The sequence below is a fragment of the Sturnira hondurensis genome, unplaced genomic scaffold, assembly GCF_014824575.4.
Source record: "Sturnira hondurensis isolate 20B ecotype Veracruz unplaced genomic scaffold, ASM1482457v3 Scaffold0002597, whole genome shotgun sequence".
Lineage (NCBI taxonomy): Eukaryota > Metazoa > Chordata > Mammalia > Chiroptera > Phyllostomidae > Sturnira > Sturnira hondurensis.
The window spans coordinates 2,459,063-2,475,154 of NW_028075228.1; the positions used below are offsets into that span (position 1 = coordinate 2,459,063).

Genomic DNA, 16,092 nt, shown 5'->3' on the forward strand with positions numbered 1-16,092 from the left:
GACTGGGGAGAAAGTGTCGAGATCCACCGTTTTGCCCCAGCAGACGACAACCCACTCTAACTCCGCTGCTCAGTGGACTGCTCAAAGGCACATTCTCCACGGTCACCTTCTTCCTAATAAGAAGTGGGGGGCGTATTCCAGCAAAGTGGCCCCCAATGTCTGGGCTTGATTATCCCAGGCTAGAAAGGCTCAATTTGATTTTCTGTCATGCCATGTCACAAACCAAAAGAGAACAGCTGGCCCTGGTGACCTGCATCTGTGTGCCTGCCTCTCCTGGCATACAGGTGGTGTGATGAGGACAGATTGGGGTTCAAATCTTCAACTCTGCCACAAAGGTGGGGTGCCTGGCTCCTGAGCCTCACTACCCACACCTGTAAAATGGACATGATTCCCTCCATCACGTGACACTCAAGCAAGAAGATGGAGAGGGGAGGGCTTTAGGGAGCTGACCACTGCTTAGCTGGTTGGATGGGGGACAAAGACCCCCATAAATCCAATAAAAGAAGCGTTTCTCACAGCAACACGTCAGACCCTAAACTCACGGCCAGCCACAGGACCAGACCCTTTCCTCCTCCAGCAATCACAGTGTGACTGCCACCCTCCTTTTTAAACGGAAGCTCCATGAAGGCAAAGATTTGTCTGCTTTGTCCACTGCTATTTGCCCAGAGTCCAGAGCACCTGCTCATTGAAGGCACTCAGTAGATATTTGTTGAATGCAGGACAGAAATGCACAGGACACTGAAGATGTCCAGGGAAGGTGGGCGGCCTGGGGTGCCAGACCTCACGCTCAGATATTCTGGGGAGTTCCTGACCCCTTTCCTCCACATGTTCCCACGTGCGGCCCCCCTGAGCAGGACGACAAAGTCACTCTCCTGGCTCAGGCACAGCTGGGAGCACCTCTACAGGGACAGATCTGCAGAGCAGCCTGGCCAAAGCCCTGGGATGACAACTGCTCCTGGGCCCCCAAAGCGCCCAGCTGGGAGCGCCAGGCTGCTCAACCACCCACCTCAGCCACCCACACCTGCTGCCCAGGCCTCACTGTGCCTGCACATGGGTGGGTGCACACACACATACCCACGACCTGGAACCAAGCGGGTCAGGCCGCTCGCCTGGCCCCCATGGCCCAGGGTTAGGGAACGCTCCAACCTGATCAGTTAAAACAACAACAGCACAGTAGAGGCCACCTGGGACAAGGGCTGGGCAGGGTGATGACAAGCAGGAGCATTATATAATTAACTGCCCCCATGCCTCCTCCCCTTTGAGGAATAATGAACCCTGCCTCTCAGTTGCATAAGCCAAAATAATAATTACTCTCCAGCCCTCTGTCACTCCTGGATGTGGCCAGGGAGCAGGTGTTTAGCACTTGCTTCATACCACTCGGAGGCAGCCAGCAGGCAGGGAGAAGACCACACGTACACTTATATTTCTATGTCTACCAGAAGCATACAAGTCACTGCTGTGCCCCACAGTATGCCTCAAAAATTACAACCGCTTCTAAGAATGAACTCCCAGATTGGGGGCTGGCGTGGGGGGTTGCATCAGAGAGCAGGCTTGTTTGGGGTCTGGCTTCCAGGAACAGTAAATGCTCCATGCCTCTACGATGCACCAAGGAGTGGATACTGGCGTGTCTGGGACAGGGGTAGCTGCAAGGCCAGCAAGGCTCCCTGCACAGAAATCTTACAGCAGCGGTAGGCGGCTGGTGGACAGCTCCCTGACTTCCTGCACCAGCTCAACCCTGAATGTGGTGGCATCTTAGAATGAAGGCACAGACCATTCCCTGAACTAATGGGGAAAATGATTCAGCCACTGAACGGTGAAGATTCCTGGGCTCTCGCTAAACAGATGGGCCTCCCTCCCTCTCTCCCTTCAGCAGCCTGCTCTGACAGCGCTAGCCCATGTCCAACCACCTAGAAGTTTATTGCCTTGTGTTGGTTTGGATTCATGCCCCCCCCCCCATCTCTCTTAATCGCTCCCTTTCCTTTGGCTTGGGTTGATCAGGTCTGTACGAGGCCCTTTGGCACCGCAGGAAAACAAGAAGCAAAGCGGGGGGCCTAAGTCCTGGAGGCCCACACCAAGAAAGCTCTGTCAACAAGAGGAAGGGGGCCTCTTCCAGCCCCCGTCTGCCCTCAGTGGGTCCTAGAGGAGGCCCTGGGCCCAGACTGGCCTTTCCATAAGTCTCTGGCCTGCTCTTGGATGATGCAAAGACAGTGTTCAGCTCCGCAGCTCCAGGGCCTGGCTCTGCTCCTGGAAAGCCCCCAACACCATTCAGCTGGCACAGGGGTGCTATCCCCCACCAAGCAGTGGGGCAACCTGTAGCCAGGGCAGCCGGGCCTCCAGGGAACCCCGGAAATGCCCAGGTGCCCAGGGCCCCACTGGAGGGAGAAGCTCAACTTCCCCAGAGATAAACAGAAGAGGCAAGAGAAGGTCCCTCCTCCGCCCAGCCCCCGGCCCGCCCGCACCGGCGCACCTACCTCCATCCGAGTAGGTCTCGGTGCCGTAGCCGTCCTGCAGCCCGTTGCTCCAGGTCCCTTCGTACTTGGCCCCGTTGCCCGTGCACTCCCGCACCCCGTAGCGCCCCTTAAATCCGTGCGTCCACTCGCCCTTGTACACCCACTTCCCCTTGCTCTCCAGGCCGATGCCGTGGCGCTTGCCCTGCGCCCAAGTGCCCTGGTACGTGTTGCCGCTGGGCCAGGTGTAGACGCCCAGTACCTCGAAGCCGTGGCTCCACGAACCGGTGTATTCGCCCTGGCCCTTGGGGCCGGTGCAGACGCCATGGCCGTGCGCCTTGCCGTCCTCCCAGCCTCCACAGTAGGACCCTCCATCGTCAAAATTAAACCTACCCCCACTGGACATGCATGTAACTCGGTTTGCAAATCCCGCAAACGGTGAAAAAAAAAAATAAGGCTATCAACAAACCGGATTCTTGGTTGGCTGGCTGGTTTTGTTTTGCTATTTTTTTTTAAAGAAAGAATGGAGAAAGCAAAAAACACAGCGAGCAGATCCCGAGCGGCGGGCGGCTGAGGCGCCGGCTTCGGTGGAATTTAAGTCAATCGGGGGCGATTATTCATTTTCGAGCTGCGCCGCGGAGCCTGACCAGCGTCTCGCGCTCCCGCTGGAGACAGGACCGGAGGGGAGGAGGGAGGGGGAGGGGAGGGGAGGGGGAGGGAGGGGGCAGGAGCAGCGGCGCTGGTGCAAACGGCTCCACCTCAGCGAGAAATACCCCTCAGAGGCGAGCCCGCGGGGCTGGCAAAGCAGGCCGGCGCGGGGACCGCGGCTCAGGCTCAGGGCGCAGCCCCCCACCTGCGGCTGCCGCGCTGCGGGCGCCCGAGGGCGGCGGCGGGGCCCGCGGGCGGCGGCACGGGCGGCGGCGCGGGCGGCTGCACCATATTGGGGGCCACGGGCCGGGCCGGGGAGGCGGCGGCAGCAGCAATGCGGCGGGTCGGGCGGCGGCGGCAACAGCGACGACGGCGTGCTTTTCGAGCCCGGCCTGCGCGCTCGGGCCTGCGCGGCGCGCGTCCGCACCCAGCCCGCGCGCCCCCGAGCCGCACCCCGCCCGCCCTCCAGCCCCCGACACGGCCCCTTGCTCCTCACGGGCCCGCGGCCTGGAGCGGGGCGCTGCCCCACCTGGCGTAGGGCTGGGGCGCCGACAGGACCCCGAGCGCTCCACCCTCATCCCTACCCTGCACTACTTCCCGCCCAGCTTCCCCTCATTGCCCGGGCACGCCTGGAATTAGGGGTCCAGCCAGCGCACCCCAACCCCCCCTTTTCCCAGGACTTGGATTTAAAGGGACAGGAACTGCGTAATGGGAAGGCGCCCAGCACCCAGGTACTCTCTACCCCTACTGGGAGCCGCGAGTAAAAACCGGCCGAACAGGCCCGGGGCGCTCACGGAGGTGGGGGGGGCACCGGTAAGGTTCCCGCTCCCCAACCACGCGCCTCGCCCCTCCCGCCTGGCTCCAATCTTTGACGCCTGCCCATGGCTTAACTGGCAAGGCTCTTGGCAGACCACAGGTGGTTTTCCATATGACAATCTGTCCTTTTCCTTACAGTTTGACTCCATATATGGAAGGAAGGTAGTGGGGGGAGGAGGCTCTAGCCTCAGAAAACATGCCCCCCACCCCGTATATTAAAAGAAAGTCTGGCCACACGCACATATCCTGGAGTAAAGGTACCCCAATCCTATTTCTCCTCTGCGCCCCGGACAACAGGTAGCCCCCCACTCCGGGAGTGGTAATGCTTTGGGAGTAAAGTGTGATCTCCACTCCGGCGTTACTAGGTCGCTCTCGACACATATTCCCACCCCCACCCCACAAGAGATAGTGTCTGATTCCTGGATCCGAGTATCCTGGGACCAATTTAAAATGCATTTCCTGGACCATAAAATCCGCGTGCAGAGCCCGCATTCCCAGCTCTCTCGGAGCGCATGTGGCAAATGGCAGCAGCCAGTGATTGGGAGGGAGACTGCACGGGGTCCGGGCTAATTGGAGTGCGGGTAGGTGGCTCAGGCTGTGTTCAGCAAAGAATTGTGAACCAGGCGGTGGAGCCTGAGCTTTAGCACAGCAAAAGGGGTGCAATGAAACCTCCAATTAGCCAGGGGCTCTGCTCAGCAGTCTCCTGCCTGCATTGTTCCCACCTTTGGGTAAATAGGCTCTCACTGGAAATCTAGCTCCTCCTCTGGCCACCAAAGTTCAAGCTCTGACTTCTTGTCTTGCCCTGGGCACCCAACCCCCCTCCCTAAAGTGCCAGGGGCCTGGTTGGCAGTCACCTCCTCACCCACCCCCTAGGGGAGGGTCCTTTAGGGAGTTTTTGGTTTAGCTTTGCAACTTTCAGTTAGGTGGATGCAAAGCACCTTCTCAGCCCTGTCTCCCTGGCATCTCTGAAGCCTGCGGGTAGAATTGTTGGGGAGCACCTCCAGGACTTCATAGGGGCTGCTTTCCTGGAGAGTTTCCGTTTAACCCTGCAGTGCATCTGCGCTTCCCATTCTCTGCTTCCTGGCCAGCACTTGTTATTGTCAGACTTATATTGGGTTTCCATTTATTTTATTTGTTAGTCTAAACGGGTATGAAATAGCACCTCAGGGCTGTTTGGTGAAAATGAAAAATTTACGTGTAGTAAGTATGTAGACAAAAGGGCTGCAGACTCTCCTCCCAAGATTTGGGTTCAAATCCCACCTCTCAGGCTGGCCAACTGTGGGCCTTTGGACAGTTACTTAATACCTCTGAGGTCAGTGTTCTCATCTGTAAGATGGGTATAATGGTAGTTCATATAAGGGTGCAGTGAGAATTTAAGTAGCTGGGTGCTCAGCAAGCACACGGTAAGCATTGAAGAAATAGGAAGTCATGTTGTTACTAGGAGCTCAGCCCCCCAACAAAGGTCGTGGGTTCCTACGTGAGACCCCCAGTCTTCAGCCTGCACCTCTGAATACTTTTGTTGTAAAATCGCTCTTTCTCTTGTATATCTGCACTTTTTCCCTTCCATTTTATTTCCAACCCCTTTTTTTGCTGACTCAGCAGCCCATCCTCACAGGAGCAGTGATTGCAACTGAGATCTTATTGGAAAATGGTGATTGGTTCCAAACAATTATTGGTCAGCACCTTCTACCTCTGGGTAATGCATACCCTTCTTTCTCCTGGTAATTCCAATACACACCCCCACCTCCAGCACTGACCCTCCCTCCTTTCCAGTGCATGGTCAGATTAGCTCAAGCAGTGACAGATTCTACTGTCTGAGTTGCAGGTATTAGAGGCATCCATTTTGTGCAATTTGGAAGTCGTTCTCCCATAAAGTGGGGCTGGAGGTATTGATTTCATTTTGGAAAAAACTCTCCAAGGCTATAAACATAGTACCACCCAGCAATTTCGCAACAAAAACCAGGGAGAAAAACAAGCAACAATACCACCCAGCAGAATTTCATGGAGTGTGCATAAGGCTCTGGGGTGCATAGCTCACATCAGTGATCCCACGGGCACTCCTTGGGGGACCTGGGCTTCTATGCACCCTCCCGTCGTGAAGACCAGTTTGGAGCCTACCTAAGTGAAGTGTCTGGCCAGAGGGAAAATAATGACCAAGCAGGATTCTAGCTCCAGAGCCTGGTTTTCCAGCCTGTAATTTTTCTTGCCTCCAGGCGTTGTACTGCCATTCCCTTCACCCTCTTCCATGACCACAACTGGGAAGTTTTCTGGTTTCAGCTCCCGAGAAGCTTTCTGTTTCAATGTACAACAGTCCCTCCCCCAGCACCGCTTTATCTGGAGAAGCTGCTTGTTTCCTTCAGTTACCTGTCTTCTGGTTTGTGCTGGTGTTTACTCCAACACCATGAGATGTCCACATCAAGTTGTCCCATTCTGGGCCCTCTCCTATAATGCCACATGGACACTCCTCCTGCTGAGAGGTGGGCCTGCTGGCAAGTATAGCAAAAGTGATACAATGTGACTTCAAAGGTCAGGGCGTAAATGGTGACACAGCTTCTGCCCCATGGTCTCAGGATGCTAGAGCCTGGAACGGAGCCACCATACTATAAGGAAGCCCAAGCAGCCCATGGAAAGCTATGAAGGAGAGAAACAGGGCCTCCAGCCCACAGCCCCCGCCGGCCTCGCAGCCAGCCCAGCACACACAGACAGCCGCGTGAGCGCACCATCTTGAACTAGAGCCTCCAGCACAGGTGGACCACCCCCACGAACGCCAGGCGGGGCAGAGGTCCCACCCACAGCGCTTTCCCTGCCATGTCTTGTCATAATTTCAATTTCTGAACAAAATTCGTGATTCTTGTTATGTGAAGTTAGAGATTATACAAACTATAGCTCAGGGACCAAATCTGGCCCACTGCCTGTTTTTATAAGTAAAGTTTTATTGGAACACAGCCACCCCCTATTCACTTACATATGCCTGTGGCTGCTTTCCCACCCCAATGGTAGAGTTGAATCATTAGAGCAGAGACCATATGGCCCCTAAAGCCTGAAATATTTACCATCTTGTTCTTTACAGAGTTTGCCAAGCCCTGCGTGTTAGTCGACTCCGGTTGCCGTAGCAAAATACCATAGACTGGGTGGCTTGAACACAGAAATTGATTTTCCCACAGTTCTGGAGCCTGGAATTTTGAGGTCAGGGTGCCACATGGTTGGGTGCTGGCAAGGACCTCTTCCTGGGCCTCTTCCTGTTGGGCAGGCAGGAAAGGGCAGGAGGGAGAAAGACCCAATGAGCAGAGGTGAGCAAGGGTGGTGCTCTAGGGTTTGTGTCCTGTGAGGACACTAATCTGTGGGATCAGACCCCACCCTTGAGGCCTCAATTAACATTAATTACTCCTTACTGCACATCCAGCCACAATGGGGGTGGGGCATCAATATATTGACTTTGGGGAGTGGGAGACACATTCAGTCCGCGAGACCCTGTTTTAAGCCAATGAGTTTTGGGTGGTTTGTCGCTCAGTAGTAGTGAGCAGAACAGGCTGTAAACTTTATGCAGAAGCTTATTTTGTGTGGTTCACTCTCTGCCTGCAGGAGCAGGCACCATGGGTGTGTGACACACTTTTGTGACACAAGTGACCAACCCACAAGCTGGTGGTAAGTAGCTTGGTGATAGAGAAAACACCCTCTGGGCATCAGGGGACCTGGATTATGTATGGTCTTGGTTCTGACACTAACTTGTGTGACATTGGGAAAGTCTACCAGCTTCCCAAGGCCCAGTGTCTTCACCTATAAGATGGGAAACTAGATGATTTCCCTGGTCTACCAGTTCTATAGTTCTAGAATTGTCCTCAGCACTCGTTGGCCTTCTTCGTGCGGCCAATGGGCCCCGCACTGCTGCATTGGGGACGAGTTTATTTATGGTCTCTGTGCAGAGATTACTCCCCAGGACCATGTGTGTGGCACGTGTGAGCTGCTGAGGGAGCCTACAGAGGGGCTCTTTTTCTGGTGTCTCCCCAAGCCAGTTTCAGGGTGTGGCAACCCAGAACTGACCCTCTTACACAGACTCCTGGAATGTGGGAAGTCGATGTGGCTGGAGCGCCAGGAGCAGCTATTAGAGAGGGTGTCTGCTCCCTCATCCACGCAGTCAGTCCCTGTTGCTGCCGGATTTGAAAACCAGCTCAGCCACTTACTTACTGGGAGCCAATGGCAGGATATCTCTGTGCCCCTCGCCTCATCCCTCATCTTTAAAATGGCACCAACACCTGTTCCTACCTTGCAGGGTTGGGGCAAAGAGTAACTGACTTGATATAGGTAGGAAAGGTGTGGGGTGGTCCTTAGCATTTTGTCAGTCTTCAGTAACTAATAGTTGTTATTATTCCTTCCCTTTTCAGGCATGGTTGTTCCCAAGAATAAAGATGACCATTGGGTACAGGAGCTGCCGATGGCCCAGAGGTGCTGCAGGTGCCCTGTGTCCACCCTCCCCCGTTCTCTCTTCCGTTGTACAGCTTCTAGCTGTAGCTCTCCACCTACCTGTACTCAGGTCCCAGGGAAGAGAAAACAGTGGCTTAGAGATGCTCATAAGGGTCTAAACCTTGAGATTGTCCTGGGGCTCTTGGTTCCCCTCAAACCAGAGGCAGAGAATGATGCCAGTCCTGGGTGAGAGCAAGGGGATAGTCAGAACGGCAGGGTGTTGTTGGTCGTCTCCTGAGCACCTTATTTTATCGAAATTCTGGTGTAACCCTTTGGGGTTCAGATGGCAAGAATCCTTCTTTCTTAAAGATGGGGAAACTGAGGCTCAGGCAGGTAAAGCGAATGGCCCGAGGCCACAGACAGCTAGCAAGTGTAAGCACCGGGGCTTGATCACACAAAGACAAAGAGAAATTGAGGGGAATCTCGCTCCTCAGCTGCCAGAACCCAGCACTCAGGGCAGTAATGCTTTTTAAAAAAATTCTCACCAAAGGACATGCTTATTGATTTTAGAGAGAGAGGAAGGGAGGGAGAGAGTGAGGGGGAGAAACAGTGATCGCAAGAGAGAAATATCAAGAAGTCATACGGGCCCTGGGACTGAACCCAAAACCTAGGCATGTGCCCTGACTGGGACTCAAACATGCGACCTTTCCAGTGACCTTTTGGTTTACAAGATAAGGCTCCAACCAACTGAGCCATACCAGCTAAGACTAGGCATCCTTTTTTTTCTTCAAGATTATTTATTTATTATTTATTTAGAGAGGAAGAAAAGGAGAGGGGAGAAACATCAATGTATGATTGCCTCTTATGTGTCCCCTGCTGGGAACTGGCCTGCAACCCAGGCGTGTGCCCTGACTAGAAATCGAACCGCGATCCTCTGGTTCGCAGGCCCGCGCTCAATCCACTGAGCTACACCAGCCAGGGTGGCATCCTTTGTTTTTGATTCATTGCTGACCAGCTTCAGGGACAAGGGTCTGCTAAGGAGAAAGGTTGTAAAACCTTAATTGGAGCTTTGAAATTCAACTCTAAGACACCTGCTGGGTATGTTTTTCCCTGACCCTGCAGCTGCCTAGGCCCACCTCTTAATCCCAGGAAATGTTACTAATAACAGTGGCTGAAAACACTGCTATCATGCCGGGCACTGTCTAAACATTTTCCAGTTGTTAGTTCACTTATTCCTCAGGACAACTCTGATAAGTGGTTCCTAGCAGATGTTTTCATCCCTGTGTTATGGATAAGAAAACAGGTGGAGAGCAAATACTAGTAGGGGTAACTTGCTTAAGATAGGCAAGTAAATTCCAAAACCTAGGTATGTGCCCCGACTGGGAATCTAACCTGCAACCTTTTGGTGTACTGTATAATGCTCCCACCAACTGAGCCACCTGGCCAGTATGGTAAGTAAATTCTTAAGGAAATGGTTCTGCAACCTTGACATTCCAAGTTCAAGTGCTTCCAGACTCATAAGCTCTATTTGTCTTTTCCGCAAGGAGTGCCAGGGACCCCCACCCCCGACCCTCTTTTATAAGAACAGCCCGTTGGTGCCTGCTGTGAGCTGGTCTTGGTGGCCCCAAATCCCTACCTCACTCAAGCCATGTCGGTCCCTACACTGACTGCCAGTAAGTGGCAATGTGGATGCAGAGCAGGCATATGGCCACCCCTTTCCACCCTGCTGTCCTGTAACAAACCTTCATCCTCATCCTGAAACGACCTTCTGCATCTCAGCAGTTGGAGTCATGGCATCAGGAGCCAGCAGCCATAAGAGCCACCGCCCTGCTCTGCCTGATACCCACCCCTCGAAGGCAACAAGCGTTACAGCAATAGAGGCAGCATCCCCTTCAAGATACAGAATGTCTTCCTGTGCACCGCCTCTCACACTGTTTCCTTCTACGCATCACAGGGAATAGCTATGCTGACTTGTAGCACCGTAAATCTGTTCTGCTTTATCCTTGAACTCCATTTTAATGGAATCATAGATTTGTGCCTGGCTTCTTTCATTCAATATGATGTCTCAGAGCCATCCAATTTGTGATGACTCCATTTGTTGTTCTTTTCATTGCTGTATAGTATTTTATTTTAGAAATATTCTACAATTTAGTTATCTATTTTCCTGTTTATAAACACATGCGTTGTTTCCAATCTGGGGTTATTTTGAATAAAGCTAGTATGAGTGCTCTCGTATGTTACTTCTAGAAGTGAATTTACTGGGACCTTGGATAGATGTCTATTTAATTTCAGCATTTAGTTTTCCAGAATGGTTGAGCTAATTTGTGCTCCCCCAACAGAGGGTGAGAGTTCCAGTTGCTCCACATCCTAACCAACACTTGGTAATGTCAGTCTTTTTAATTTTGGCCAATCTAATGGATGTAGAATGGTATCTTACTGTGATTTTTAATTTGCATTTCTTAGATCAATACTTTGTAAATTAATGAGGCTTATTTTTTACTTGTATTTTACTGGTCAACTTTTATTTCTGATGTTTATATTGATTCTTATTATTGTATTTGTTGTAGTTATTTTTATAGTTTCCTTCTGAGAACCTCACATGTCACAGAGTTTTCTCTTAAGATTGCTGATGTAAATTTTTCTTTGAAAATAAATCTACCCAAGTTTTTTTAGAAAAGGGTGGGAGAAGTTTACTTAGAGAATAGTCTTGTGCAGTTAATAGGCCAGCAGGGATGAGGAGGGAGCAATTTAATGGGGGAGAGTGGACGTCTTTGACCTCAAGGACGAAGGTAAAAGCAGGCTCTGGCCAGAAACCGAGAACTGAGAAGTCAGAACCCGAGGCGCTCCCTTTTCCTGAGCCCTCCTGTCTGTCCTCTTGGCCTGTGTGCTTTATGTTTCTATTCTCCATACAGCGGTGTTCTCTGCCATGGTCTGTGCTTTCCAGCATCTCTCAGTCCAATACCCGGACAGTCCGTAACCTGGACTCTGTAGATCCTGATTCCTGGGAGAGAGATTCAGCTTGGGCAGCATAGGTCAGGGGGCCATTCCTGACCCAGTCAGCTGTGGTCAGGGAGTGGGGTCCTGCCTTGTGACCGCAGTAAGAAAGCATAACTGACGTTTCTAGGGCAAGTAGAGGAGGCACAATCTGAATAAAAAATTGGGGTGTGTATTCTGTCAATGGGACAGATGATTTGACATTGAGCATGAAAGAGTTATGAAAAATGGCAGGCATCATTTTACTTCCTTATTTACCAAGAATTACAATTATCTGTGACCCGACTTGAACACTGTCACTGGTCATTCGATTTCTAGATGAAGACAGTTATGAAGAAGAGGTGGAGGAAAGGCGGAACAAGAGGGTAATGCAGAAGTGATTTGGATGGATGGCAAGAAGAAAAAAGAGAGGCGGTAGTAGTGGGGATGATGGTGAAGGTGACGGTCGTGATGGTGATGGTAACGATGAGGATGATGATGGTGACGATAATGATGATGGTGACGATAATGGTGATGGTGATGGTGATGGTGACAGTGATTAATTTTGCATTGATGTTCCTGGTTCTGTGCTCAGCCCTTTACATTCACTATCACATTTAACCCTAAATGGGAGACTGGTACTATTATTATGCCCATTCTGGAGGTGAGGAAACATAAGATGTGGGTAGGTCAGGTCGCTTGCCTGGGGTAGAAATGAGCCCAGGCAGCTGTCGGCAGAGCACGGGCTCCCAACCACCACACTCTTCTGTCTCAGAAGTGTGAACGCCCCTCGCTGGGGAAGAAGACTTTTTATCTGCGGTCAAGCACAATGTGATTTGCATATTCATATTTGTACAATGTGATGGATGGATGGTTGTATTTCAAATGCCTGTGAACAGCCACCCAGGCCATGGAACTGAACATCATCAGTACCCCCAAAAACCCACATGTGTCCCTCCCCAGTCATAACCTTCTCCCCACAGACAGAACCATTAATCTGAATTTATAGTAATCTTTTTAAAAAGATTTTACTTATTTATCTTTAGAGGGCAAGGGAAGGAGAGAAATAGAGAAATATCAATGTATGGTTGCCTCTTGTGTGTCCCCTGCTGGGATCTGGCCTGCAACCCAGGCATGTGCCCTGACTGGGAATCGAACCGCAATTCTTTGATTCACAGGCCCACGCTCAATCCATTGAGCTATGCCAGCCAGGGCTATAGTAATCTTTTTTCTTAATAGTTATACCACCTGTGTATCCCTAAGCACTGTAGTTTAGTTTTGCCTGCCATTGAACATTATGGCACTAGAATTATACTATGGGCATTCTCTTTTGGTGACATTGTGTTTGAGGTTCATTCATGTGATTGTGCATTTCTGGGGTCCATTTGTTCTCTTAGCTGTATAATAGTCCCTTGTATAAATACCCCTTCTCCTGTAACTGGACATTTGGCTTGTTTCCAGTTTGGGGTTATTACAAACAACTGCTTCTACTAGTTGGCCTATATAGTCTGAAGTGTGCACACACATCTCTTTGCCCAGTAACACTTGTTTGCTCTCAGGCCTCACCATAAACATCCTTTTCCAAGGAGCCCTCTTCTCTGATCACCTGTGCATATGTCCCTCTGCCACGTAGTTATCCTTTCATTCAAGGTCTCGTTCACTCACACAGGGAGAGGGAGTGCTCCAAGGTGAGACCCTGTCAGATCCCTATTCTCCCCCTTCACACCCAGCATGGTGTCTGGCACACACTAGGAAAGCAGTGATTGCATTTTGAGTAAAGGATGAATGAGTAAATGAATAAATGAACGGACAGTCAGCATTCCCCTGTACCTTTGTAAAACCAAAGCTTGTCATACAAGCGAATGGTGGAGCCCAGAGGAGCTGTTAAGATGTTCACTCAGCTGTGGCTGCTTCTGGTATGTATTTCAACCTTGTGTGACACAGGCCAATATCACACATGTGGCACCTGGGGACACAGTCTACAGGCAGAGGAGTAGGGAGGATTCCCAAGGCTTCACTCACCCTTCCTGTCCAGTAGGCGGGATGTTGGATGCATAAAGACATCCAGAAAAATGCTTCCAGCCACATTGCCTTTTTCTATTTCCTCCTTTGCTGGCTTCCAGGGCTAATAAGTGTGATTAAACCTCATTAGAGCGAGACAGCTAGTGGTTTCCTCATGCTTTTCCCTTATCTGTTGTGTATTCAATTTGTCCATCCCCGAGGAAGATTAGTGAGCAGGTGGTGGCAGGAAGAGGCCCATGGACCTGCTGGTTCATCGGAGAGGAAGACGAAAGTCGTGGAGGGCTGGGGCAGGGGCTGAGCTGCCGTAGATTGATGGGTGACTCCAAGGGTCAGAGCCTCAGAGACACCCATCAAAGATGTGCAGGGCCTCAGAGGTTGGGGAGGTGAATCTGGAATCACAGTGGTGGATGGGGGCCTGGCCAGAATAGACGAGCTGGTATGCGGGCCAGGCCAGGGGCGTTCCCTCCTATCTTATCTGTGATGGGTTTCATCAGAACCCACTGGCCTCGGGATAACATCCAGCCTCCTTAATATGGTCAACAAGGCTTCCTGACCCTGCCTGCCTCCCCTGCCTACCTCTTGCCTTCCTCCTCCCTGCCTCCTGCTCGTACCCCCCATCCTATCTAGGCTAGCCTCCTCTCTCACATATTCTGTTGCCCCTGCCTGCCGCATGCTTTCGTATCTCAACTTAATAACTCCTTTCCCCAGGAAGCCTACCTGACCCCCTACCTGACCAAGGCCAGGATGGAGCTCCTGCCCGGTGCTCCCAGAGCTCCTTGGACCTTCTGACCCACAGCATTGGGCACACTGTGTGGTTCCGGTTTGTTTTATCACCAGCTTTATCTGCTAGATGATTGAGGGCAGGGACTTGTGACCACTGTGTTCACATTCTATCCCAACTCAGTGTCTGTACATAATATGTGCTCAATAAATATGATGTGGGGTGTTGAATAAATAAGGTGGCCAAGTATTTGCTCAGGATCATGGAGTGACTCAGAGGTAACTGGGTCTGGGAACAGCTCCTTTCCCCAGCCCTGTCTCCCGACCTAGCCTTCTGCAGGGACAAAGGCCTCGCTCTCCTCCTTTCTAGTGGCTCCTCTTGTGCCTATTCAGGCTTGCAGCGGACACAGGGCTGTTCAGCGTCTGTTACCCTTTTCTTAGGCAACAGCGTTCAGATTGCTTCCTGATCCTCAGCCCATGTGTTGAGTAGTCTTCACCCCAAGCTGCTGAGCTGCTTTAGCCCCTGAATCCTGCATTATCTGAGAGCAGACCGATGTTTGAACTCACCCATTTACTGAAGTACAGAAGCTGACAAATTCCCTTTTGCTTACATCACTCTGAGTTTTTTGGTATTTGCAAAAGGATTTTTAAACAGCTTTATAGAAATATAATTCACATACCATGCAATACATACATTTAACATGTATAATTCAATGTTTTCAGCATAATCATCAAGTTGTGAACTATCACCATGATGTAATTTTACCTGTTTATTATCCCCCAAAGAAGCCTGTACCTAAAAAAGAAGCAGCTGCTCCCTATTCTTCCCTCCCCAGCCCCTGGAAAGCCCTACTCTACTTCTGTGTGTATGGATTTGCTTATTCTGGACATTTTCTATAAATAGAACCATACACTACGGGCCTTTTGCAACTGACTTCTTTCAGCGTGTTCTCAAGGCTCATCTGTGTTGGAGCGTGTATCAGGACTTCATTCCTTTTTAATGCCAAGTAATCTTCCATTGTATGAATGGACCACATTTTATTTATCCATTCATCGGTTGATGAATATTTGGCTTGTTTCCACCTCTGGCTGCTGTGAACATTCACACACGGCTTTTTCTGAGGACACATGTTGTCATTATTGTTGGGTATAAACCTATGAGTGGAATTGCTGGGTCATACGGGAGTTCCATCGCCCCTTCGAGGAGGTGCCAGACTATTTTCCACATCAGGCGCACTATTTCCCTAGTGACTTGTGGCTTTGAGCATCTTTTCATGTGCCTATTGGCCACTTGTGTATCTCCTTTTGGAGAAATATGTATTCATGTCCTTTGCCCTTTGCTAAATTTATATTTTTATGATTGAGTTATGGTTCTTTGTATATTCTGGATACAAATCTCTTATCAGATCTCTCTGCTTTGCAAATATTCTCTTCTGTGGGTGGTCTTTTCCGTTTCTTCATGGCATCTAATTTTTGTAGCACACACTTTTTATTTTGGTCAAGTCCTATGCACCTGTTTTTTGTTGGTGGTGGTGGCACGCTCGGTGTCATTGCTAAAGGACCTTAACTGATACACCTGCCCTCTTTGAAAGGACTGCTCGCCCTCATCGCTGTGGCCTCCTCAGTGTCTTCCCAGCGTGGTGGCCTTGCCTCCCAAACAAGAGCCCTGAAGCTGGGCGCGGGTGCGAGGTTCGACCAGTGATGTCAGGGTGGTTTGATGCCCCACGGTGGGTTCTTGCGGGTGCGAGGTTCGACCAGTGATGTCAGGGTGGTTTGATGCCCCACGGTGGGTTCTTGGGGAAAGCACGCCAGGCACCTGGACAGAATTACAGCACTTCCTCGAGAAGTTCGCTCTTGTTTCCTGTGTGGCCAGAGCTGATTGGACGCACGAGGGCGTCCTGAAGGAAGGGCCGCAGAGAGGCGGCCAATCAGAGAGAGTGAGCACAAGTCAAGTTCCACGCCCCTATGAGGAGCCTGGAGCTTGCTTGAACCGAAGACTCTCCAGGCCCATTACTGCTTCTGTTAGCAGCTTGCAGCCAGTGTCTGCCTTTTGCCAGATGAAGGT

At 51.1% G+C, this 16,092-nt stretch overlaps 1 protein-coding gene across 1 annotated transcript in view; it reads right to left on the reverse strand.

The window, feature by feature from the left end:
* JPH3 (junctophilin 3) overlaps nucleotides 1-3,140 on the reverse strand; it is a 97,260-nt gene extending 94,120 nt beyond the window's left edge. The window contains exon 1 of the mRNA XM_037040219.1: nucleotides 2,472-3,140. Within this exon, the coding sequence (XP_036896114.1) occupies nucleotides 2,472-2,853 (382 nt within the window). The 5' untranslated portion in view covers nucleotides 2,854-3,140. The remainder of the gene's footprint in view (nucleotides 1-2,471) is intronic.
* Nucleotides 3,141-16,092: the final 12,952 nt, after the last annotated feature.